This window comes from Urocampus carinirostris, chromosome 13 (assembly GCF_059441175.1).
Source record: "Urocampus carinirostris isolate Australia breed hairy pipefish chromosome 13, RoL_Ucar_1.0, whole genome shotgun sequence".
NCBI lineage: Eukaryota > Metazoa > Chordata > Actinopteri > Syngnathiformes > Syngnathidae > Urocampus > Urocampus carinirostris.
Window position 1 is genome coordinate 21127989 of NC_142361.1, and position 24485 is coordinate 21152473.

General features: G+C 39.0%; 2 protein-coding genes across 4 annotated transcripts in view; both read left to right on the plus strand.

Moving 5' to 3' along the window:
* The window catches only part of sorbs1 (sorbin and SH3 domain containing 1), a 90748-nt gene extending 79377 nt beyond the window's left edge, over positions 1 to 11371 (plus strand). For 2 of the 3 annotated variants that reach the window (XM_088350859.1, XM_088350856.1), the window contains 3 exons: positions 242 to 429; positions 3942 to 4048; positions 6807 to 11371. In XM_088350859.1, coding sequence (XP_088206985.1) covers positions 242 to 429; positions 3942 to 4048; positions 6807 to 6874 — 363 coding nt within the window. In that variant the 3' untranslated portion in view covers positions 6875 to 11371. The remainder of the gene's footprint in view (positions 1 to 241; positions 430 to 3941; positions 4049 to 6806) is intronic. The other variant, XM_088350858.1, reaches the window with a different exon arrangement.
* Positions 11372 to 13369: 1998 nt separating this feature from the next.
* On the plus strand, positions 13370 to 23332 carry pdlim1 (PDZ and LIM domain 1 (elfin)). The gene is made up of 7 exons (XM_088351464.1): positions 13370 to 13643; positions 14760 to 14911; positions 16424 to 16508; positions 17109 to 17293; positions 20546 to 20691; positions 20795 to 20912; positions 22203 to 23332. The coding sequence occupies exons 1-7, from the start codon at positions 13551 to 13553 to the stop codon at positions 22387 to 22389; spliced, it is 966 nt and encodes a 321-aa protein (XP_088207590.1). The 5' UTR covers positions 13370 to 13550; the 3' UTR covers positions 22390 to 23332.
* Positions 23333 to 24485: the final 1153 nt, after the last annotated feature.

Consider the following 24485-nt stretch of genomic DNA (forward strand, 5'->3'; position numbering starts at 1 on the left):
TGCCAATACTACAATTCTCACCAATCTAACATTTGATTTTTCCTGTACATAATCTCACACTTGTGTCTTGCCTTTCCATGCTTTCCTTCCTGGTCTCCACCATCACCTGCTCCTTTGTGACTTTTAACGGGTGGCTACTTTCCCCTCCTTTCTACTCCCCATCCTACCTCCTCACGCTTTTAACTCCTTTCTGCACATGCATCCTCAACCTCTGCTGGGACTCACCTGCTTCTCCTACTAGGAGGCAGTGTGTAATGAAATCTTGACTATAGCTGAGACCTCAGTGAGGTATTGCGGCACGTTGTCCCAAAACCCTCTCCGCGCACTTCATAGACTGCAATCGAACCCAAGTAAAAAATCTCTCATCATTTCCCAGCAACCCCTGTCACACAGCAGCAGCCCGGAGCCCTGCCGTCTCAATTGTGGAATGTAAGTAGGATTCATTACTGTTTACATTCGGGTTCGCCCGTAGCACCTTATGGCCAAAATTATTGGACTATTGTATGTGTATAGCTCCGGTTGGTATAACAATTGAAAATTGCATTTTTGCTTACTAAAAAAAGTAATTAAGTATTTTCTTGACAATAATGCTCACCTGATTATACTGTTTAAAATGTTCCTTTAAGAGATATAATTTCATTTATAAACTGCACTGGACTGTAAGGCGCATGAAATTAAAACACCGTAAGAGCAAGGTTTGTATAAGAAACGTTAGATAAAAAATGTCTTTGACAGAACATAAACACAGTGGTACCTCTTTATATAAACACAAGAATACCGGTATCTAGTTCGAGTGTTGTTTTTTTAGGAACCAAACACTTGCTCGCTATACGAAGGAAAATCTACACAAGCAGTCCCAAAGGCTACCACTAGGGACAGTGTGAGACCGCTCACTTCTCGGGACTGCTTACCGCCAGCATCAGCTTGTCCGGTTTGCGCATGCCAACTAGTACAGGCAAAATCATAAAATAAATTAACAGCTGTGCTGTCATTTTTTTGCGTACATTAATTTAAAGTTACAGTAACTTTGATTTCAATTGTACAGTAAGTGACTAGGTATCATCAGCAGTCTCTCGATCTCATACCTCCGCCAGTTGCTCCCCTTATTAATGATTGCTCAGCCTCCTGATAAACCTTACAGACACATTGCGGCACCTGTTTACTCACAGCACCCAGACTTCATAGACTACCACAACAATATTCGTAATCTACAATGACATCCTCTGCTACCAGTGATCAGGGTGATCCGGACTGCCGAAATGGGAAAGAAGATCGTTTTGTTTTGGAGGGTCCCGTGTCGAAATTATTGTACAGCGCACACAATATGAAATGATCAAAAAAATGTATAAAATACAAGTTACTCCGTGACAGCGCTTGTTTTCAGCTTTTTGTATCACACACGATGCATGACATGCTAGCCGCTTCACAATCATCAAAACGTGCATCGATGAGAACCGAAACAAAGTTTCTTTGTTTTTATAGTGTGTGTTGGTTTTATTAAGGGGCCGGTCACACAGCCGTTTGCGGCTGAATCACGGCTAAAATTTTGCGTTTTTTTTTTTTTGCCCGTGGTTGCCCGTGATGGAAAATGCGCAAAATTGGCCAACCCGCTGTTCATCGGTGGTATGCCCGCAAAACAGACGCCGGCGACTGTTCCGCTTCCTCATCACATCATTTCTGCGTCATTTTCTCGTGTGCATCACGGGTATAAAAGCTCCCGAGCCGGTGTTGTGCCCAAATCCGACTCCTACGCAACACCCCCACCCCCCTACCCCCTCGCGTGACTTTTTCATCCGCGTTAACAAACGCATTTTGTAGAATACGATCGCACTTTATTGTTTGAATAAACGCGTTATATAGACTAGGATCTCCCAATTGTTATAATTAGCTCGCTTTATTGTTTTAATAAGCGTTTTATATAGAATACGATCGCTTTTGTTGGAAGCGCAGCAGAATGCGCGTTCACGCGAGGGGGGGAGGATTTACCGTTCGATTACGTTCACAACAAAAACAAAGACGGAATGGTTTAAGTTGTATTACATTCCCAACAAATGCAAGACGAAGTGGTTTTGGTTATATGTTCGCCATTACATTCCATAAAAGTGAGATAAAACGAGGTAAAAGTGGTTGTAGTAGCGAGGGGATGCAAATCTCGGCAAGGATGCATTTCTCGGATAACACCGGGCTGTAGAAATCATAACCGCTCAAGACACAGTCCCGTGAAGATCAAGATTTCAAGCTATGGCATCATTTTTATTTTATTATCTTGAAAAGAAATGTCAAGAAATAAAAATGGATTAAGACGAGGTCACTACGCTGACGGGGATCCATGTTCACCCCCTTGACGTCTCGAGTACAACTGACGTGTGCTCGGCAAATCGCGCTGTATATACGCGGAGAAAAGCGTTTGACTGTCACACGCGTAACACGCTAATTTCACGTAATAACACCGCGATACAGGCGCAGAACATGCTATTACCATGCTCCACCCACGATTACCCGCTAAAATTTCCCGTCCTACCCATGTGTAACCACGCCCTGGCCGCGGCCAGAGCACGTCGTTCCGCGTCATTTCCGCGTCATTACCTCGTGTTGACCACGTGTGCGGCACGCGGTTTAACACGTGCTCAAACTGTTGAGCAGCTCAAAACTTTTGAGCAGCTCAAAACTTTTTCGCGCGGCCAACCGCGTGTGAATTTCCGACCGCGAGTAAAGCACTGCTGTATCTCGTCTATATGGGGGTCTCAAAACGTCCAACAGCGCCCAACAGCGTCTGCTTCACGGCCAGAAATTTCTGGCCGTGGTTCAGCCTCGATACGCCCGTAAAAGACTGTGTACCCACGCTCTCCGCGCGCGCGAATTTCCGACCGCATGTTAAGCACTGCTTTATCTCGTCTGTATGGCGATCTCAAAGCGTCCAATAGCGTCCGCCTCACAGGCAGAAATTTCTGGCCGTGATTCAGCCGCGAATGTCTGTGTGACCGGCCCCTATGCTGGTGTTTGGTCGGTTATTTGTCACTGAGATAAGTTTGTACGTTACTGCGGGCGTTTTACTTGCCCTTTCTTTGAGTATATCACTGCGCCCTCGTTAGCTCATGACAACAACAAATACAAGTGAAGGTGGCATTTGTTAAATAAAGTAAAACTTGTAAATCATTATCTCCTCTATATACCTTTATCCCTCACAAATCTGAATCTCTTTCTACGTGTACGTACGTGGCTTTGGACTTCTCATAGATATTAAACATTTTGCATCCACTCTCACAAGGTTATTAGCGTTTTTTAACACCTTGATGCCATAAATATAACTCTTTAAATGATAGTTGAGAGCATTTTCTACTGTCTTTTGTGCTTAGTTTGCATAATAAGGAAGAAATAATATGGCTATGCTATCAGGAATAGCGACTGAAGAGTCGCTCGCTGTTGTTTCGACCGCCCTATTTGCTCCCCGTGTGATACATGGATACCATAACCAGGGTGGGCTTAGCATCTCTGTCTGATATATTATTATTTTTTTTAGCTGACCCCCCTTCCCTTTTCTTCCACAGCACGTGCACAAATTCATTCAGAATGAACTTGCGTTTTATTTCGTTAATATCATCAAATTTATCTTATTACTGTATTTTTAATGTTTCATTACTATTTCAATGTGTTTTTAGTGATCAGGAAGAAATATCTTTGCTATTTAGGATTAAATTGCTTGCTTTTTAGTTTTTGATTATTTCGTATCGGAAAAATGCACTCATTACATGTGCAATTCTAAATGAGCTTGTAAGAAGAGGTACCACTGTCCCAGAGCGGAAGACATGTACGACACAAGCGTATATAGCTGCTCCAAAAAAAAAGCTTACTCCTATTTTTAAGTGGACAACTGTCGGAAAAGCAACTGAATGTACAGTATTTACTTGAACGCACTCAGTGTCTCATTCTCTCTACTCCAGTTTCCAGGCTCTGTACTGTTATGCGCCGCAGAATGAAGACGAGCTGGAGCTGCAGGAGGGAGATCTCGTCAGCGTCATGGAAAAGTGTGATGACGGCTGGTTTGTTGGTATGTACTACGAGCCTCACATTCCTGCCGTATGCAGTAAATCTTCCTATGTCACATACAACTCATCCATATAGGGATACTCCTCATTGAGGGTCCGTAAACTCGGCGTACTAAAACACTGTCGTGTTACGTCTCATTGGGTCAAAACAGACTAAGCACACATCTGATCAGTGCTACCAAATACAGTGTCCCCTCTACATATGAGATTAATTTGTTCCCGGATCAAGCTCGTATCTTGAGTTTCTCGTATCTGGAATAGATTTTTCCCATTTGAAATAACTGAAAACCAGTTATTTTGTTCCCAAACTCCCAAAACCTTCTAAGTTAAACCTATATGGCTTAAAACACATCTTCCTGTTCACTAAAAAGATATTCAGATAGAAATTGAAAATAAAAATACAGTAATAACATTGGGTTGATAGTAGCTCAAAAGTGAAGTGCATCGTCTTGGGACCAGTGGGTTGCAGGTTCGGTTCCCAGCACCTCCGGGTAAATGTTAAAGTGTCCTTGGGCAAGACATTGAACCTCTAATGGACCCGTTAGGCAGGGAGGTGCCTCAGCACTTTGGGAGGTCTTCAGTGACTTGAAAAGCGCTATGTAAAGGCAGACCATTTACCATTTTAATAATATGAATAAGATGTTAATAACAAAATAAAATGCAAGTTCATTATGAAAGCTTAGCACGGAGGATGTCAGCGGATGCTAATTGAGGTGGATCAGAGGTAAGATCGGGCCTAAAAAAACTAGCCCGACTCGACCCATGCAAGCAAGTATTAAAGCCCAACTCAGCCCAGGCCTGACCATTTAACCTGACTTGTGCGACAGAGCCTGAAGCAAACTCAAACTTTTATAGTTTACTGGTGAGGACTCGGGAGGAGGAGAAGTGATTTATGAGAAGAAATTCAAGCCTGTATTTGAAACAAAATCTAAGTTAAACAAGACTGTATAAACATTTGCATTTTTTATATTTCTGCCTCTGCTGAGGTTACATTAACTGTCAATTTTCCATCATTTAAGGATTATTTTTAAGTGTTGCCTGAACATTTGAGGCCGCCCTTTTTTTTTTGATGGGTTAAAAATTGGACCATAAATCACAGCAGAAGTACCGTATTTTCCGCACTATAAGGCGCACCGGGTTATAGGGCGCACCCCGAAAAAATAGCTTTTGGTCCTATTTTTGACATACATAAGACGCACCGGATTATAATGGGAACATCGACAAAACAGTCAGATAGTTCAGTCAAACTTAGTACGCCCTTAACATTCCCAAAGCTTGCAAAGACGCAAATACGTGTCGAGAACACGTGCGGATGCGGTGTCCGTACGATGTCACTCAAATGCATCGTTCCATAATTCGGAAGGTTAAAGTCTTGGGATTCAAGAAATGCCAACCATTCCTTAGTTTCTATTTTCTTTTTCGCTCGCAACTTTACTGTATATATGACAATAAACACTTGGAATTGAGTTTAATTTAAAAATAGACACTCAATTCCATCCATTATCTGCACCGCTTATCACAGAAACATCGAGTTCAGTCTGAAACAAGATTCAGGGATAATATAGAAAGCCAGAGTAGTTTACCGAAGTCGTTGTGTTCATAATAATGTGCAGCCGTGGTCCTCTTATATCCGTGAGTTTAGTAAATCCAGGAGAATAAAATATTTACAAATACAAAATAGTAAAAAAATGCTTTCTGTATGCCGTCAGCCACGTGCTATTCATCTTTTTTGGCCAATTGCAGGCTTTGTTTTGGCGTTTAAGCCAATACCAGCCTGTAAATGATAAAAAGGATCCTCCCCTTGACCTCCGAATAACTTTAGCCAATAGTGATCCATTCAAATGATGATTGACACATTGGTTAGCCAATGAAACGCCGGTAAATAAATCCCAGCATACACCGCGGACTACTTGGCGTTCGGGGGAAAATCTAGTCGGCGGCGGCAAGTTAGTTGCAAGACTTTGCAAATTAATATTGATCCATAAATAAGGCGCACTGTATTATAAGGCGCACGGTCAGCTTTTGACAAAAATAAAGGCTTTTAGGTGCGCCTTATAGTGCGGAAAATACGGTACGTCTTTAATAATCCTGAGCGGCAGAGACCAAGAAGAACAATGACGGCTGGATAATGGCCTGACCCGAATGTAATGCTTAACATTTTAGGCCCGACCCAGGTAAAAATCTGGATTAAAAAAAAAAAAAAACACAAAACAAGTGCGTAGGACCAGGTCTCTATGGCAGCAAGTGCACGTGCCAACCGGAACAAGCTAAGCGGCTGACGTTGAGCAGTCTGAGCACTTTGCCCTCTAGTGGTAGCGCCTGGAAATGCTCGTATATTGTATTTTACCTCATATGTCGGGTGTTTTCAAGAGACATTTCGTATCTACAAATTCTCATAGAGTGGCCTGTATGTAGAGACCCATTGTAGTATGTAGTTCACTACACCAGTTTATAGCAAATTACAAAATACGCATTTTCTATAAAAACTACAAAAATAAAATAAATACAAAATGGAGCATGCTAATTTTTGTATCGACAATGTTTCTTGTTCCTTGGTTATTTATCGTTTATTAGTGCCATCTGCTGCACACTTGCAGTAACAGCGGGTTTTATGTATGACAAGAATATTGTTTAAAAATGGCCCCTAAATTAGGTAGGAAGAAAAAACTTTAAATCTGAAAATTGTTTTTATCTATTCTGAAATATGATTTTCAATGTTTTACAAACCTGTAGCTGATTATGGATTCTGTTTCTTTTTAGGTACCTCAAAGAGGACAAATCAGTTTGGCACTTTCCCCGGAAATTACGTGAAAGAGGTGAAACTGTAAAGTGACACAACTCAACTGTTTCGCATCAAGCATGGCTGTGGGATCAGATGAGGATTTTTTTTCAAATTTGGTCTTTGGAAAAATGCACAGTGAAGATGGTTTTATACTCAAGTCCAAAACTATAGCACACGAATATATTTCCTGTGAAAATCTACCACGAGATATTTTTTTAACCATACTGATCAAGCTTCCAATCTATTCATGTCATTTAGTTCACACGTGCCCCATTTTTATCAACATGAACGTGAAAATGTACGTTTCTTTAAAGGATAAGTGCAGTTTGTTAAACAATTTGGCTGACCAAGCTTTACCTTCCATGATCAAAGTACGGTTTCTATTTACAACCCTGGCAAACCTCAAGGCTAGTCACCAGTTTTAATTCGTACAATTTTTTTTAAAATGACCTCTTTCCTATTGTTTATTTCCAATTACGAACAAATACAGTTAAACACGTGATTTATGGAAATGTTTACAGTAATGTATAATCTTGCTGAGAGCAAAGTTTTTGTTGCAATGTTTCGGGATACAATTTATTTGATTTTGTCACGGTCGCCATGGCGACCAGTCTGCCGCCCCCCCGAACTCAAGCTGAAGCAGACCAGCAATCAGCTGACAGATTTATGCTCTTTCACTAAAAATTATTAACAGTGTTTATTATTCAGCACATATCAGAGTGGTTAAAAACCAACTTAATCCATTAGAAACGCAATATAGATTCAAAGAATAAGCATAAATGCATCAACTGTCATGCAAACGTGCCTTTTTTAGATACTCTGGTTTGAGATATTTGCATTTATTTAAAATAACATGAGCCTCACCTAGAGAGGGAACAGACATAATTGGCCTCTATCTTGTTGCTACAGACACCCAAAAAAATCTCACACCTTGGCAAAAAGAAAAACGATTCAGTTTGGTGTCTTTGAGTCTTCGTAGTTTGTATTCTTCACTTTGGCTTTTAGCACTCATTTTCTGTAGGACTACACCAGGGGTCTCCAACCTTTTTCAAGCTCGTAAAGTGTCTCAACAGTGAACATGGATTATTTAATGAGCTTCCATATAAAGGATTCCTCAGCGATGTACGGTCTGACCGAAAACTAAGAAATTTACAGACGCTGCCCTTCTTACGAACAAAATAGGTTCCGGACGATTGTTCGTAAGTTTAATTTGTTCATAAGTTGCTTCAGTGCTATATTTTGGATATTTAAGGTTTGTATAAGTATGTTTAAGGCTTGTATAAGTAACCTGTATTGTTTTGTGCTAAAAAATAAAAATGTGATAAAATAATATGCTCTACAAAGATAAATAAAGTTTAACTTACTTATGGAAGATGGGCTTCAAGAGTTAGGCGACTTCCTCCTCCGAGGTAGAAAGTGGCTGAAAAAAAGCGATTCAACCATTTTCTCAACTGCATCAAGCTTTTTTATTCCACTTTCATTTCAAAATAAACGGCTCGCCTCTTCTTCACACTTTACACCACCCATATCGAATAGATGCACGAGATATTAAACAATAAAAATGTCAAAGTTCTTAGTGCACTGGAGATACAGTATAGAATGTTTACACACGAACTAGGAAAATGGTGAAAACAATACAAAATCTAACTTACAGCAATGTTCGGATATTTTTCCACATCCTGAAAAAACCGTTCGTATTCACCGTTTTTCGGAAGTCGAATGGTCGTAAGTAGGGGAGCATCTGTACCCTATATATACTGGACAGGACCGTATTGGGATTTGATGTCGATTTGGCTTTGCGTGCACCACAAAAGACTTTGCTCTTGCGTTGTTGGAACAATCTGGAGAATATTTGCATGGTATTAATTTTGTCTCCGAGCCTTATTTATTCATGAACAGAGCCATATATGGCTAGTGAGCCGTAGGTTCCCGACCCCTGGTGTAGAAAGAATGCAACACTACAAATGCAAATTGAAATAACTCACTGCGCCTTTTCACAATAAAATGTCGAAGGAAAACTCAACCCGTGCACACAACTCAATTGCACTTTGCGCTAGACTTGGGCCTCCATAAAAGAAGTCATTTATTTTATTACTGGAATTTTATTTCTGTTTTGTGTCATTTACCCCATTCTTATCAAATTGAATGCAAACAATGTTTTTACAACTTTCAGGGCCATTATTTGGAAATGATTAACCCAAACGTTCTCTTTCTTTCTCTGAAAGACATTTTTTCGCAACGACAACTGTCTCATAATATAGTCGAGGTACACCATGTAAATATTGCAAATAATTTCAGACATTAGCTTAAGCATTAACTATTTGAAATCTCTGCTTTTGATGGTAACCTTGAAGTTCTGGCAAGTATTTCCCAGAAATGAATCACAGGATTCCCTATTAGGTTTTTAAAGCACACAAAATAATAATCTGATAAAGTAATTATATTTAACAACATCCTTGATGGGATTGTAAATCCACATCCTGTAAATCTGTACAGCAACCTACTGTAAGAGGCCTTTGAAAGAGAGATATCTATACTGTATATCCGTAACTTCTATAAGTAAAATGTCTAAATCACGTATGAAACTTTGTCATCCAAAAGCCGGTGTGATGGCTGTGATTTCCTACTCTTGTTCCAAATATCGAACACCAGATGCTTCTTCTCACCAACAATGAGCTGTCCTTCACAAACTGTTTATTATAAATACTCACAATTATCCTTATTGCTTGTTGCTTATAGAGCAGCTGAGATAAAATATCATTATTTATACGGTATGAATGTTTTATGAGTAAATATCTAACCAAGTATTGCCAGACTATCACTAGCCCTTCAGTGTTAACCGGAGTATGGAAGAATAGCCGCTATTAGCTCCATTTGTGAAGTGATGAGTGTCACACAAAATGGTTTGTGTATTCACTAAGATCTTTGTAGCAATCTGCACTTTGCTTTTTCAGGCAAAAATCAAGTGTTTCTTCCTGACCGTCACGATATACTGTAGGAGTGTGCCTTTTAGAGCACTTAGAGAAGCATGTTTTATTCTGTGCTAATGGCCAAAATCGTTTTCTAACTAGAGCTTCTGGTTTGGGTTATATTTTGTAGGGAACCAGATAAACCAACAGCTGTTTTTCATGGCAAAAATAATAGCTTATGTCAGGGGTCACCAACAGGGGCCACCAATCACTGAGAATTTTTTTGAAGATTTCAAAATATAAACCACGGAAAATGTTAGTCGAAGGTTTTTTTATATATTGTTAGCATCTGATTTCTAGCTGTCATGAGAAATTGTGAACATGATCGGTGTCTTATATAACAGTGTTTCCCCAAACATTTTTGAGACCTGGCACACTTCTCGAGGCACACTGTCCGTCAGAAATATTTAAAAATCGATTCCCGGCACCAGTTTTATTGTTTTATGTCATTTTAATTTAAGATATCCCCTAAATTGACAGTATACTGTAAAGTTTTTTCTTCTCATTCCTGATCTCTGTGGCTCAGTGGGTAATATAGGTTATGGTGACTAATTTTGCTGTACTTTTGAATTTTACTTTAATTTTTTATTTGTTTTTTAGAGTTATTTTTCCAGAAAAATTACCAAAAATATTTAAATTGAGAAAAAAAAGTATTTCTGCAGTGGAACAAAATATATAATATATTTTACTAAAAATCACCTTTTTCTATTTTTTATTTTGTTCTTTTTTACAAATCAGAAAATGATGGTTTTTGTATCGTTTGTGGTCACTGTGGCTCTGGAGGTAATACAGGTTTTTTATTTTGAATAATAGTTTTACTGTAATTTTGGATTTTACTTTATGTTAAATCTGTTTTTTCATGTTTTATTACATCTAGAAAAAAAAAGAATATTAAATTGAGCAAATAAAATCACCCAGTCGAACACAATTTTATTTGAGTACATTCTACCTTTTTCATTTAGTTTTTTTTGGAGGTAGAAATTGGGAAACGCATAAACATAATTTTTACTTTATTTGATTTATTTGATCATTTTTGCAGTGCAATCCAAAAGAGCTTCATCAAATAGTATACGTTATCAAATAGATTTCCCTGCACAACCTCATGAGCAGATAATCAGTACTAAAGAAATTGTTCTGAGTTTCAAACATGTTGGTGACCCCTGATTTGCGTCATAACACATCACAGGATGTATGAATGTATGATATTTGAATGTGATCCAGTGTATGAAAATGTGCCGTGAGAACCCCAGTTAACACGGAACATAGGAAGGATTGTAAATATGTAAAATAAGAAATAGATTGCATATGGCGAGAGCGTAAGCTTTTCGCCCACACGCAGCATTTTATCTACCTGAAGGATTTTGCCACAGTGTGGGGATGTTACCCAGCGCAAGAGGTTTGATGCATAGGAACATTATCATGCATTTGTGATGCCCTATGTTTGATGCAGATTTGTGCCTGGTTTACATTCAGAAGTACGTATTTCTTAAATGTATCCATGACATGTTTCTGTTACCATGCTTTTCTCATGTAGTTCTATAGTACGGTTGTATTTTTTTTTTGTGACACATAAAATGCGGTGGGAGGGGGGGATGTTTTCTTCATTTCAATTTGCAGTGTTGTTGCATTGACAATATTAAAATAAAGATTATATACACTGCTATGGATTTGTTGTTCATGATATGTTTGCTTAACTTTTTGAAACAATTACATTTGTAATTGAATAGTCAAGTCAAGTCATTTTTATTGGTATAGCCCTTAATCACAAAGAGTCTCTAAGGACTGCACAGATAGGATGCACTGTGTTAAATATGGCGAAATGACATGTGAGCCCTTTAGTGTTACCTGTGGTGTTCCGCAGGGTTCAGTGCTTGGCCCCCTTCTTTTCAGCATTTACATGCTGCCATTAGGTGATATTATTCGCAAGTATAATATCAGTTTCCACAGCTACGCAGATGACATTCAACTATATATTCTGTTGGAGGAATCTGCCACACTAAATTGTGGAAATTTGGAGGCCTGCCTCACTGAGATAAAAGAGTGGATGTCACTCAATTGCTTGCGTCTTATACTCAAAAACTGCTGTGAACATTGACAAATGTCACATTACACAGAGCAACTCAGTTAAAAATTTAGGTGTCATGTTTGACCCAGATCTGTCCTTTCAAACACATGTGAAGAAAATTACTAGAACCGCTTTCTTTCATCTTCGCAACATTGCTAAAATTCGTCCTATGCTGTCTCAGTCGGATGCGGAGATTATAATTCACACGTTTGTTACCTCCCGTCTCGATTACTGTAATGCACTACTCTCCGGTCTCCCGAAATCCAGAACCAAGAGTCTTCAGCCTGTACAAAATGCTGCAGCGAGGCTTTTAACTAGGACAAAAAAGTCCGATCACATCACGCCGATTTTGGCTAGCCTGCATTGGCTGCCTGTTAGCCTAAGATGTGATTACAAGGTTCTCTTAATATTATACAAAATCATACGTGGACTTGCTCCCGCATATCTTTCAGATCTGATTTCCCCCTATGTTCCGGTCCGAAGCCTTCGTTCTGAGAGAAGAATAGAATAGAATAGAATAAAATAGAATAGAATAGATGTGCAAGAAAATTTCCATGATAAAATACCACAAATTAAAATAATAAGGGAAAAAGTATAAAAGGTAATATTGAATAAAAACATAAAATATAAATAACAATAAATATATGAAGTGTCATATACATTTCTTTAGTAATATATATATATAATTGATATTTGACTGTCCTCAAAATAAACCTATCTATCTCTGCTTTAATGGACAGTGTGGAATATTTAGGACCTCCTCCTTCAGTAAAAAAAAAACATTAACTTGAATACTAGGATAAAACGTATGAACTACCATACCCATGTTTTTTTTTTTTTTGAAAAAAAAATTCATATGTCAAGAAATTTGGATTTATTTTACATAGTGGAATCCCTTACCTAGAAGTTGCCGCTATGTTTGTCTGGTATCTTGCTGCTAAGCTGTGCTCTTGGCACTGTTTTTTGTTCGCATTAAACAATACAGTACCATCTAGTGGTCAAATATTACTGGGGTTTTAATGTTATTTTGTGTACTGAATATATACTTATATACAAAACGATTCCCAAGTCCTCACAAGGTTTGAGAACTTTGAATATTTGGTACACAATTTTTTTTTTCATCCAACACGGAAGCTCTGATTCCAGTTGAAGAGCAAAACTGGAAGGAATTCAAGATTTGGGAGCGGCACATTCCACATCCTGGGATTAAAGCTCTTCCATAAATGGTAAACTTGCTTGTAGCAGGCACCAGTGACGGCACCCGCAGGCCAGTCAAGCCCGCATCAACGGTGTCTGAGATCGTTTAAAAGTAACAGAGAGCCTAATCGAGGGTTTTATGTGTATTTTTAAACACAGATTGGGCACTTTGAAATCAAACGTTACACTTTTAGTCAAGGAAATACTTCTTTAAAGTGAATCAAATCGCGTTTCTTGCGTCAGATTTACTGTATTTCCTTCTCACAAATAAATGCGAGTCATGCGTCTATTTATAATAAACGATCATCAAATCCTCACTGAGAAGGTTTCCCAAACCTAGTCCTCCTCCTAACCTGAGGCCCCGCCCCCTTCGTGCCTGCAATCCTCTTCTGCCATTGATTACCTAGCAGGTCATTCGTGTAAACGATCCAAACGAGTGACAGCTTCCACAGACGCATTTCGATTTATTTCCACGCCACGAAACTTTAAATATGCCTTTGCGGATAGTGGTACAGGGTCCTGGGCCATGGGGATTTAGGCTGGTGGGAGGAAAAGACTTCGAGCAACCGCTGACGATTTCCCGGGTAAGTTTAGATCGTTAAATGCTGACCATCAGTTGCTTAAAACTCACCTGAACTCCTCCCAAGTTTAGTGGAACAAATTAAATTAACTGGCCCAACTGGTTAACTCAACTTCGCTACCTGTGATCGGAGTGGGGGCTTGTCTTGTAAAATTAATGGTGCGTTTTAGTTGTCTTCTAGCGTCTAGCTAGCGCCACATGTGTTTTGTATCATGCTTTTTGCTAGAGGTTGTCTTGTTGTTGTGGTTCAAATTTAATTGTGAGGTCTTGATGTGTAGTTATTTAAAAGAGTTTCTTCAAAATGTTGTTGTAACTTGATTTGTTATTGCTTAATCTCTATTGTCCATGTTTTAAAACAATTTCGTCCCAGGGTCCCTAAATGCCTCTCAACCAAGTTTGTCAATGTTAAAAACATTTCACAAAAATCCACGTTTATATTTATATTAAAATATAATCATGTGTAAAATTAGTATTATCTCAAGGCAAACCAGACCATCTGAACTAATCTTGAATTAGGGATTCTTTTTAAAGCATCGATCTCCTCTTTGTTACTAATTAGCGCAAAGAGTAACTTATTTAATATGCATTTCGAAACTACCATGTTATTACTGTGTTATTTGTCATTACATAGTTATAACTGTTATTACGTGTCATTACTTTGTTATTGCCGTGTCATTCCTGTGTTGTTACTTGGTTGTCATTATTTGAGGTTAGAATAGGCTCAGTCAACAATGAGAAATAGAAAATCACAATGACCCGTTAGATACCTTCAGAAACAGTCCGTGGGTTCAGGTGGTCTTGAAGGGCAACCTTGTGACCGTGAGCACCACGCAGGAGACACCTTTCTTTAATAAGCATGTAGCGGCTAATAAGTGTGAATGTTTTACAAGCTTTGTTGGTTTTAGTGGAGCTTTTTTGTGTTTAACTGCTCCTATTAAACAAGAGTGCAAATTCCTAAGCTTGGCAAGAGTTTTTTTTTGGTCTTTAGCGGCTTTATTTTCAATTGTATCAACCCTTTAGGCAACCGTGTGTGCACTATAAACACAGACACACATTAAGGTTAGTGGGTAAAGGTCATTTATCCAAAGTAACTGCAATTTTTTACCCATGTTAAATACAGGTGACACCTGGAAGCAAAGCAGCAGAGGCCAACCTCTGTATTGGTGACACCATCTTAGCTATTGATGGTGAGGCAACAGACAACATGACTCACTTGGAGGCGCAGAATAAAATTAAGGGCTGCATACAGGAGATGACACTCTCTATAGACAGGTAAGTGTTCATCAAGCCTTGTAAACACTCAAAAGACTCACGGCTAACTTGCAATCCTGGGGATACGATTATGCAAAATTGTTCAACATTTTGTTGAATCATCTCTCTATATAATAAAGATCCAAAGTAAAAATATACAACATAAATGTAGTTGTAACCATTAGTGCTTTTGCTACACAAATATTCCCCCCATACTCGGTACAATTATTTCTAAAGGAATATGTTTCGGTGTAAAAGGATTTACACTTAATGGATTTGCAATTGTAAACTCTTGTACTGTCTATCCTACTTGAGTCAAGTCATTTTTTTATTTTTATTTTTTGTATAGCTGTTAATCCCAAAATATCTCAATGTTAATCCCAAAATGTCTCAATGGACCGCACAGGTTACAATTACACCATCCCGCACATCCCCTGATCTTAAACCAACACGGGGACACGGAAAATCTCAAAACCTCAGCACGAGGAAAATAAGAAACCTGGAGAAGGGGACTCACAAGTAGTAATCCCCCTTGCAGGATGACCTTTAGAATAAAAGCAACCAATTCTCCGGCATGCTTTGTTTTTAAATAAACCATTTTGGTGAGTTGTTTTTGTATGCACAAATTTCAATATTAATTGGGTTTTTTTCCCCACTGTTTAGCTTTTACAAACTATAAATAATTTTGAATCTTTTGTATGTCATCAACTATTGGATTCGGGGTCATTTATTTATTATTATTTAGGAGGTTTTTTACACTCAATTTTATAATTTTTGTACTAAACCAGATTTCTTTTTAACAGTTTGAATGAGTTAGTTTTTTTAAATAAACATAACAGGTTTTTGCTGTTATGTAAATTATCACAAAGGCTTTTTTTCTCCAGCTAAACGGAACAAAACAAACATTCAGATTTTAGATAAGATTTCATTTGAAATAAATGGACTGTTTTTATTATTTTAAATGAAATATAACAATTTTCAGGTGGGTTATTCATGCAAGACTAACCAGGCATCCATCCATCCTTTCATCCATTATCTGCACCGCTTATCCTCAGTAGGGTCGCGGGGGTGCTGGAGGACATCCTAGCTATCTTTTGGGAGTTGGCAGGGGACACCCTGAAATGATTGCCAGCCAATCCCAGAGCACACAGAGACAGAAAACTCACTCACTCGTTCACACCTAGGGGCAATTTGGACCGGCGGGGAGAGCATGCAAACTCCACTCAAGAGGGTTCGATCTTGTGACCTCAGAACTGTGCCCCTCACTAACCAGGCAGTTTGGTTAAATTAAATCAAGTTGTAAAATAATCTGCTCTTAAACCAATTTAAATTATTTTTCCCCCGTTTGTCTTCATAACGTAGGAAAGACGAATTTGAAGACTTTTTTTCATCTTATTTCTGCGGTATATTATCTAGTCATTGCTAACACTGTATTTTTTTCTGATTAGCTCACAATGCGGCACTTTAAAATGCAATTAGACACACTTTGTAGTTTCCTGATGGTGAACTTGATTCATTTCCATTATGTTTCAGATCAGAAAATAAGTTGTGGTCTCCACTGTCATCAGAAGAAGGCAAGTCGCATCCCTACAAGATGAATCTGGCGTCAGAGCCACGGGTGCGTGACCTCAGACTCAACATCACAACTGGATCTTTCACAATGATATGCTGGCGTCTTTAATTTAAAGAGAAATCCCCCCACACTCAACTTACCGGTAGTCGTGTCGTTTTCTACAAGTTTGAACTTTTTCCTGGCCGCACCCCTGCGGCCAAAGATGAAGTCATTGTTTACTTCCCCAACAGGATGTTTCCTAGGCGACAGTAGTTTTATCTGCCAAGCTCTGACGCAAGACTCAGTTCCTGCCTACCGAGTGGAAAGCGCAGGCCAGTGGCTTGTTTTGCCATGACGCGTGGCCTGTCCCCTGCAGGACACACGTTTTAAGTTGCTGTGAGATTTTGTCACCAACACGTGTGTTGATTGCCTGTCTGCATTTTGTCACTCGGATGCCCCGTCACCCTTTTGTTTTTTTTCCAAGTGATTGTGTCATGACTTGCTTGATCTGTGACTCAGCTTGCAGTCATTCTGTTTGCTCCGTAATCTTGTCATTGTGGATGCTTGAAACATGAGCACATTGCAGTGATGCCCCTTAAAGTCTCACTTGACATGGTTTCTATACTATACTATACTAATACTTTTTTTTTTTTTTTTTTATTGCAGGAAGTGAAACAAATAGGCTCCGCTCACAACAGGAGTGCTCTGCCATTCTCCAGCTTCGGTTCAAAGGTTGTAACCAACCAGTACAACAACCCCGCTGGCCTCTACTCGTCGGAGAATATCAAGAACTTCAACACGGCTGTGGACGAAGTCAAAACCTCCGCAGCCACCATTGAACCCGAGAACGTGTAAGAAACATTCCGCATCACACTGATCGGAGTATTCGAAACTATTTTCTGGTTGCAACACGTCGAACAAAAGAGTGTGTTGTGTCACCCTGACCTGAGTGACTTGGCCGCTTTATTGTGTCCCGTTTCATCTGGAGGGACGAAAGCATGACCAACTTAGGTGCCGAGGTGCCTAACTTGTTTGGGTGTTTGGGCATTTGGGTTGACCATGGTCCAAACATTTTTTTATGTGTTTTTTTTTGCTATTTTTCCCTTTTATTTTCTTTGTTATTGTATGTGTTTGTCTTGCTGTCGGTCACCCCTCTTGAGGGATATGACCAAGGTAGATAGATAGATAAATAACACGAGAAGAAAGTCTACCTCTACACTATACAATTGAGTACTAAACTTGAACACAGGCAATACCAAATTGTAACTAATTTCATTGCTATCAACTGAAGAAGAACAGCCTTTTTTCTCCTCATGTTCAAATTAACATCGGGGTCGCAAGACAAAACTGGTAAAAAGAGTCCTGGACAAGCAGTTCCGTTGAGATTTTTACTACAATTAAACAAATAAAACTGAATATTCTGCACTGGAGTACCAAATGAGGCGGTTATGGTTTAACAAGTGAACTTTCAAAATGGCTGCCAATCATTTATGTACCAAAGGGGTAGAACAATGTAGACAATGACAAAAAACAAAACATAAGTCGATGGAAAATTCCCCAAATCCAAGTTTCAGACCAGTCCTTTGTCCAGACTGAATCCTGCAGGTCTTTCGATTGAAAGCAAGGCCTCCCTCCCAATAGTAAGTCAAAACACCAATTAGAAAAATGTAGAGAGTGTATAACAACTAAATGAAAAGGTGCAATGGAACAAAGTAAATGAGTAAATAACTATATCCGAATACATGGATAATCATAAGGTGCATTAATTACCACTAAATGAATAACTTGATTGAAAGAATAAAAATGATTTAACTAGAAAACTATCGCAATTATGACAATATGCGCAGTGACACATTTCAATTGATACAACACAACTTCACATTGCAGACTTTAAAATTCTAATGTTTAAACAATCTGGCAAACTTCAGCCACCATATACAGGAAGTGGCCGACCGCAGTATTTCTCAAATAGTTAGACCTTGTCAGGCGTGCTCCAGGAAATTATTCCTTTTGATAGCAACTTTATAATTATTTGCAAAAAAGCATTTCATTTTTGAGTTTCTGTGTTATCTTTAAGTGATCAAGAGAGTAACCGTAACACTCTTCTATATAAATAGGTGGCAGGGGATTGCTATTTTGTATAATTATCTGCGCTAGATACTCGTAATCCCGAGTAAATAATTTAATTACTGTCACAACCAGCACGAAGGGTAGACCCAACCGCGTAACGTTTCTCCCAAGTTTATTGAGATAAAGAGAAAAGGCGGCGCCCGCGATCCAGTGCTCGCTGGACACGGGAAGCAAGCCGCTCACAGAATCGGAACGTGTTCCGAATGCGGAAGTGGATCTTCCGGAGCGGGAGATCGTGGTGTCGAAGACGGAAAAAACAGGTCGATAGCCGGGACGGGAGAGCAAAATGTGGTTCGGGGTCAAAAAACGGATCGTAGCCGGAGACAAACTGGGAAATCAGGAACGGACGGGTGCAAAAAGCGGGACAGACGGTCAAAGTCAAAGTGCTTGCTTTGTAGAAACAGAGGTTCACTGACGCACTGACAACAGGCAAGTGAAGGACTGAGCTTAAAAAGGACAGAGATCCAATCAGGTAGCCCGCAGCGGCTGTTGCCAAACAAGCAGGCACAGGTGATACTAATCAGTCATCATGACAATTACTTATTTGTTTTAAGGGAAACGTGTCAATTCACATTCTTATTGTAGTAGGAAAAATAACTTAAAAATATAGTGACATTAAAAGAAAAAAATGGATACATGACAAAGTCGACCTGAAAAAAAAATTGCCTCAATAATTTACCGGTCTACCTCCTGAGCCACAGCCCCTACAATGAAAATGAGAATAATTAAAGCTTGTCTTTACAAAATTATGTTCAAAATGTAAAACCCCACACCGGGAATACAATTTTTTTTTTCAGCTTGTGGTTCACCTTCAAAAATTTGGTCTGAAAAAAAAGTATGCCTTTGCTCAAGAAACGCAAGTTCGGCCAATTTTTTTTGTTTCCCTTTTAAGTCGGTCCTACACTGTTTAAATGATGGGGTCAGAAAGGGTTTGGATGTTGCATGTTAAGCTAGTTATAGTCCAACAGCATCTGCATAAAGAAGTGTATTTTTAGAGGTGTGTATTAACTAGTGATTTGAAGTGCTATTAAGTAATCGAATAATAAATCAATATGTTGCCCGCCAAGAAAGGGCTTCTGCCTCAAAAATCATATTATTTAGATTTTATCATTGTAAGGAATTGTTTGCTAGACCAGTTCAGCGGAATTTTCGTGTGTTGCAATGTTATAGATAGATACTTTATTCATCCCCGTAAGGAAATTCAAACTTCCAGCAGTATGTTTTTGTTGTGTAGTCACAGATTAACAGAATGGCCTCGGAGTGCTGTGTTGTAGTTAGCGACAGCGGAGTGGATGACGTCACACGCTAGTCCAAAGGTTCGACGTCCCTGCGGCAGATGGAAATCTTTGTGCCCAGGGTTACACCACCTCGTGTTCACGTAGATAGCGAGTTCACCTCGTCTCCTCTTCCCGTAGGCTTTTGTGTCTCTGTCCCTAGCAGCGCTGAAGCCGGGTAGCTCCGGGTAGCTCCACGTTAGCGTCCGGGATGCTAGACGTGAGCACGTTTCCGTAAAACACAGAAAACCGCACTCCCTGTACGCTTTGTTTTTCACCAGCACAGCCTGTTCGTCAGTCTTATTTGGTAGAGAGTTCACATTTACCATGATTACAGACGGTACCAAAGACTTATAACGTCGCTAGCAGCTTAGCCTTAGCTCCGGCTCTGCATCCACGATAGGGCCCTCTCATCACGCTGGCACGAGAATTCTTCAGTGCAAGGAGTTGATTTCTCGAATAAACACATTTTTGTGTGTTACAACCCATAACGATAGGATAGAAAGTAAAACAAAAAACACCGCCGATAGAAGCAGACACTTAAACAATAAATCACAAAAAGAGCGAAATAACACGGAACTGCTGGAAAGGCTGCCGCTCCTGGTTATTATGTCAACAGTCCGAATAACAGTTTTGTTTCTTGGAGTTCTGTTTGTCGCTAAAACAAACATATTCATCCGTCGGTACTTGCATTTTTAGAGCTGCAGATCCATCAAAATCCCCCAAACGACCGGCCATAGCAGCAGATTCGGAGGTGTACAAAATGCTGCAAGAGAACCAGGAGTCTGACGAGCCCCCCCGGCAGTCTGCTTCCTTCATGGTGCTTCAGGAGATACTAGAGACTGGTACGCAAGATTAGCAGCTATTTCTTTAATTTATTTTTCATTTAAGAATTTTTAAAAAGTCTAAAGATTTATGGTTTGAACTGTTTTCGTCTGGCGTGTGTAGGTAATTCTGAAAAACCATCAGGGTTCAGGAGTGTAAAAGCCCCCACAACGAAAATTGGCTCTTCCATTGGAAATGCTGAGAAGCTCCCCATCTGTGATAAATGCGGATCAGGAGTTGTGTAAGTAGTTAAGCCTTTAAGGAAGGTATTTCCCCCTTTTGGGGTTTTAAAGCTGGTAAACGCACCATCTAGTCTGCTACTCTTGCGCCATCCTTTGGCCTTTTACAACCAACCTGGTTTACCTCAGCGTTATTTCTTTCTGTACACAACTTTAAGTTGGAATTCAGATACTTAAAGGGACACTGTTTATTATTTAGCGCCTTCTAGTGGTAAAAAAAACCACTTCATTCAATTACAAACTATTATTTTAATACTAAGCAAGAAAATACACACATCATTTATACTGGCATTTTTTTGAATATAAGTCAAGAAATTCGTATTCATTTTACATTAGATGCGGCCCGACAATAAATAAGTGTCATGATTGTCCTCTATCATGCTGCTACGGGTACCCCCAAAACCAAATACTTGTGAAAGGCTTGTGAAAAGAACAAGAAGAAAAACGGTGCAGTTTGGTCACTTTGAGTCTTTCTCGTTTGCGTTTTTCCTTGTGCTTAGTAGCGCTTGTTTTCAGTTCCAGCACACAATACAGTGACATCTAGTGGTAAAGTATTACACGGTGTTCCATTAAACAAGCTGCCTAAAGTCGGCAAGGATGGGCTACAGCACGCCTCCAACCCTAGTGAGAACAAGCGTTTTGGAAGATGCATGAAAAAAAGACATGAAACTGGTTCTGGCAATTAATTTAAAATAATTTATGTCTGACTGTGACTCCGGAGTTTGAGGAAAAAATGTATTGGTTCAATATTTCTTTAAAATACCCTTAGCATCTGTCAAAACATGCCTGATGCCAAATAAAAGAACTAAAAAGTAAATATGATATATTATTTTTACAGGAATGAGTAATATACCAACAGTTGTCCATATTAGCAAAATTTCAATTAAAGTAAAAGAATAAACAGTATTTTTAATTCCATTTGCTTTTATTCAAGAGTAAAGTGATGTTAACCTGTCTTAAAGGGACAGTGTAATATTTGGTGTATCTGAGTGGTTCAAAAAAACCTTCATTCAATAAAAAAATATTGATTTGGAAAAACAGCTAAAATACATGAACAATCATATGTTTCATTTCAATGTTAATTTTTATAAATATTCATAGGTCGAGAAATCAGGAATTTGTTTTACAAAGCTGAATCCATACCTCTAGTTGCTGCCATGTTTGACTGGCATCTTGCTGTTATGCTGTGTTCACTTGGCTCTGGTTTAAACATGAGACAATATAGATGCTGTGCCATCTAGTGGTCAAATATTGTACGTTTAAAGGTTGAAATGGTGACTTATGTGCCTCAGGGGGATGATGGTGAAGCTGCGCGATAAATTCCGCCACCCGGAGTGCTACACGTGCACCGACTGCGACGTCAACTTGAAACAAAAAGGACATTTCTTCGTGGAGGAGCTAATTTACTGCGAAACGCACGCACGCCAGCGCATGACTCCGCCCGAAGGCTACGACGTGGTCACCGTCTTCCCCAAGTAGAGGACACCATGGACTTTATAGCCTTGGACTGCACACTAGTTTTAAAACACTTCAAGGCATTTTGCTTCAGTTTCGGCGCACTTTTTGTGCACTCTAAAAACATTCGGGTCAATAACAACCCAAGTTATGTGAAAAATGGACTAACTAGTTGGATTGATTGGGTAGAACTTTCTGGGTTGTTGAGTACAAATCAGGCAACTGTTTCTGAGGGGACTTGACACCAACCCAATTTTAACAACCGACTTAAATTTGTTGATTTTACTAAAACCGGTATGGAGTAGTTCTTTAAAAAGGGGTTTCTTTGAGCTTCTTTCAATAAATAAAGAATAGGGTTAGTTTTTTGTTTATTTGGTTTTGGTTTTATAGACAAATGATCTTAATGTTTTTAGTTTAGACGTAAACCATTTCCGGGGGTTTGTTAAAACTGAATTATCAGATTTTTTCAGGGATAAAAAATTACCCCTTTTTTCCTCAAGAATACAGTCTTTTTTGATGTGCAGGTCTACCCCAAGCCAATTTAAACAATCAACCTAAATAGGTTTTCTAAAACCAACACAGTTATGGGGTAATTTTTAAAATTAAAAAAGTTTTTTGTTGCTGTTTAGTTTTATGGATAAACAACCTAATTATTAGTCTTTTGGGGGTTACAACAAAACAATTTTGGGTTGTGTTTAAACAGAATTTTCAGCAAAATTGTTTTTTACCCCATTACTAAGGTTTGGTTAAAGGAATGCAACCTATTTTTTGTACAATGCAACCAGATTTTGGTGTATTTGTTTGCCCAATACAATTTTGGGATTGGTAAAACAATTGCCTAATTGCTTTTTATTCTTGGTTAAGTTACTCTAGTTTATCAGGGGGAATTCCGTAAAAAGTAAACTATTTTTGTTTCGTTTGTTTTGTGGGGTTGTTTTTTGAAAGAAAGACATTACTGTTCTTGTTTGTTTTTAACAACCAATTTCGGGGTATTTTAAATAAAAACTCTTTAGAGGATTGTATATGCTGCAATACAACACAAGACAAATTGGGTCAGATTCACTAGAGCAGTCAATTCTTTAACCAACCTTGGTTATTTTTGAACCAATTGTCTTTAAAGTGTGCAGGCAAGCGTATGGCGTTTTGCACACAAGAATGTTGGAATATACGCAATATGACAACACTTAATTAATTCCTGTTTTGCTATTGATTTGAATGATGTTAAGTGCAGTATTACAGGAATAGAATCTTTTGGCCTTTGAATGTTTATCATGCTTTTTTATTAGAAGAAAAACTTAATGACTCATTGGAAACAACATGCATCGTTTTGTATTTTTTATTGGATAGAACTATATTACAAACAATCTCAAAAAGTTTTTTATCGGTTGAAATAAATATTTTTTTAAGTGCAATGCCTGATTTCTTGACTGGTCGAGATGACTGCTGTACTCCGTCCAGGTTGTTTTACTATCGCCACCCGTGACAGAGTTCTGTGTCACTGTAGAGTAGCTCATGATAAAAACAAGGTGGAGCACAACAATTCACATCATCTTGTGTGGAGTGCGTCTCAACCCGATGAGGAAGAGCCCAGTCCGAGGCAGCTGCGCTATCCGGCGCCTGTTGCCCAATGCGCAACATCTCCGTCAGGGCCCAGATGTAGTTGTGTGCGAAGCGCAGAGTTTCAATTTTCGTCATTTTTCCGGCATCCTCCGGCACGGCTGGTAAAATGTTTCTGAGCTTGTTGAGAGCTGAGTTGAGGTTATGCATCCGGTGACGCTCTCTGTCGTTGGCTTTCATCCGGCGTTTGCCGCGCAGTGCCGAATGTGCACACTTGGCTCCGTGCGTTTCGCTTTTACGCACATGCGCGCCGGGGCCCATCGCGTTGCTTGTTGTGTCCGCATCATTAAACGCGTAGTGCTTTTTGGGAAACATCCTAAAGAAAAAGAGACACTATGTGATTAAATCTTGGTCGGGCAGAATATTTTAATATTCTTCATTTGAACTCATTTTCTTTAAAAATAATTTAAAATTATAACGTTCATTTTCACTGCCGTACCATAAAAGCAGATAAGACTCATCATTGGAATAAAACCATATCTTGACATGTTACTACTATAATA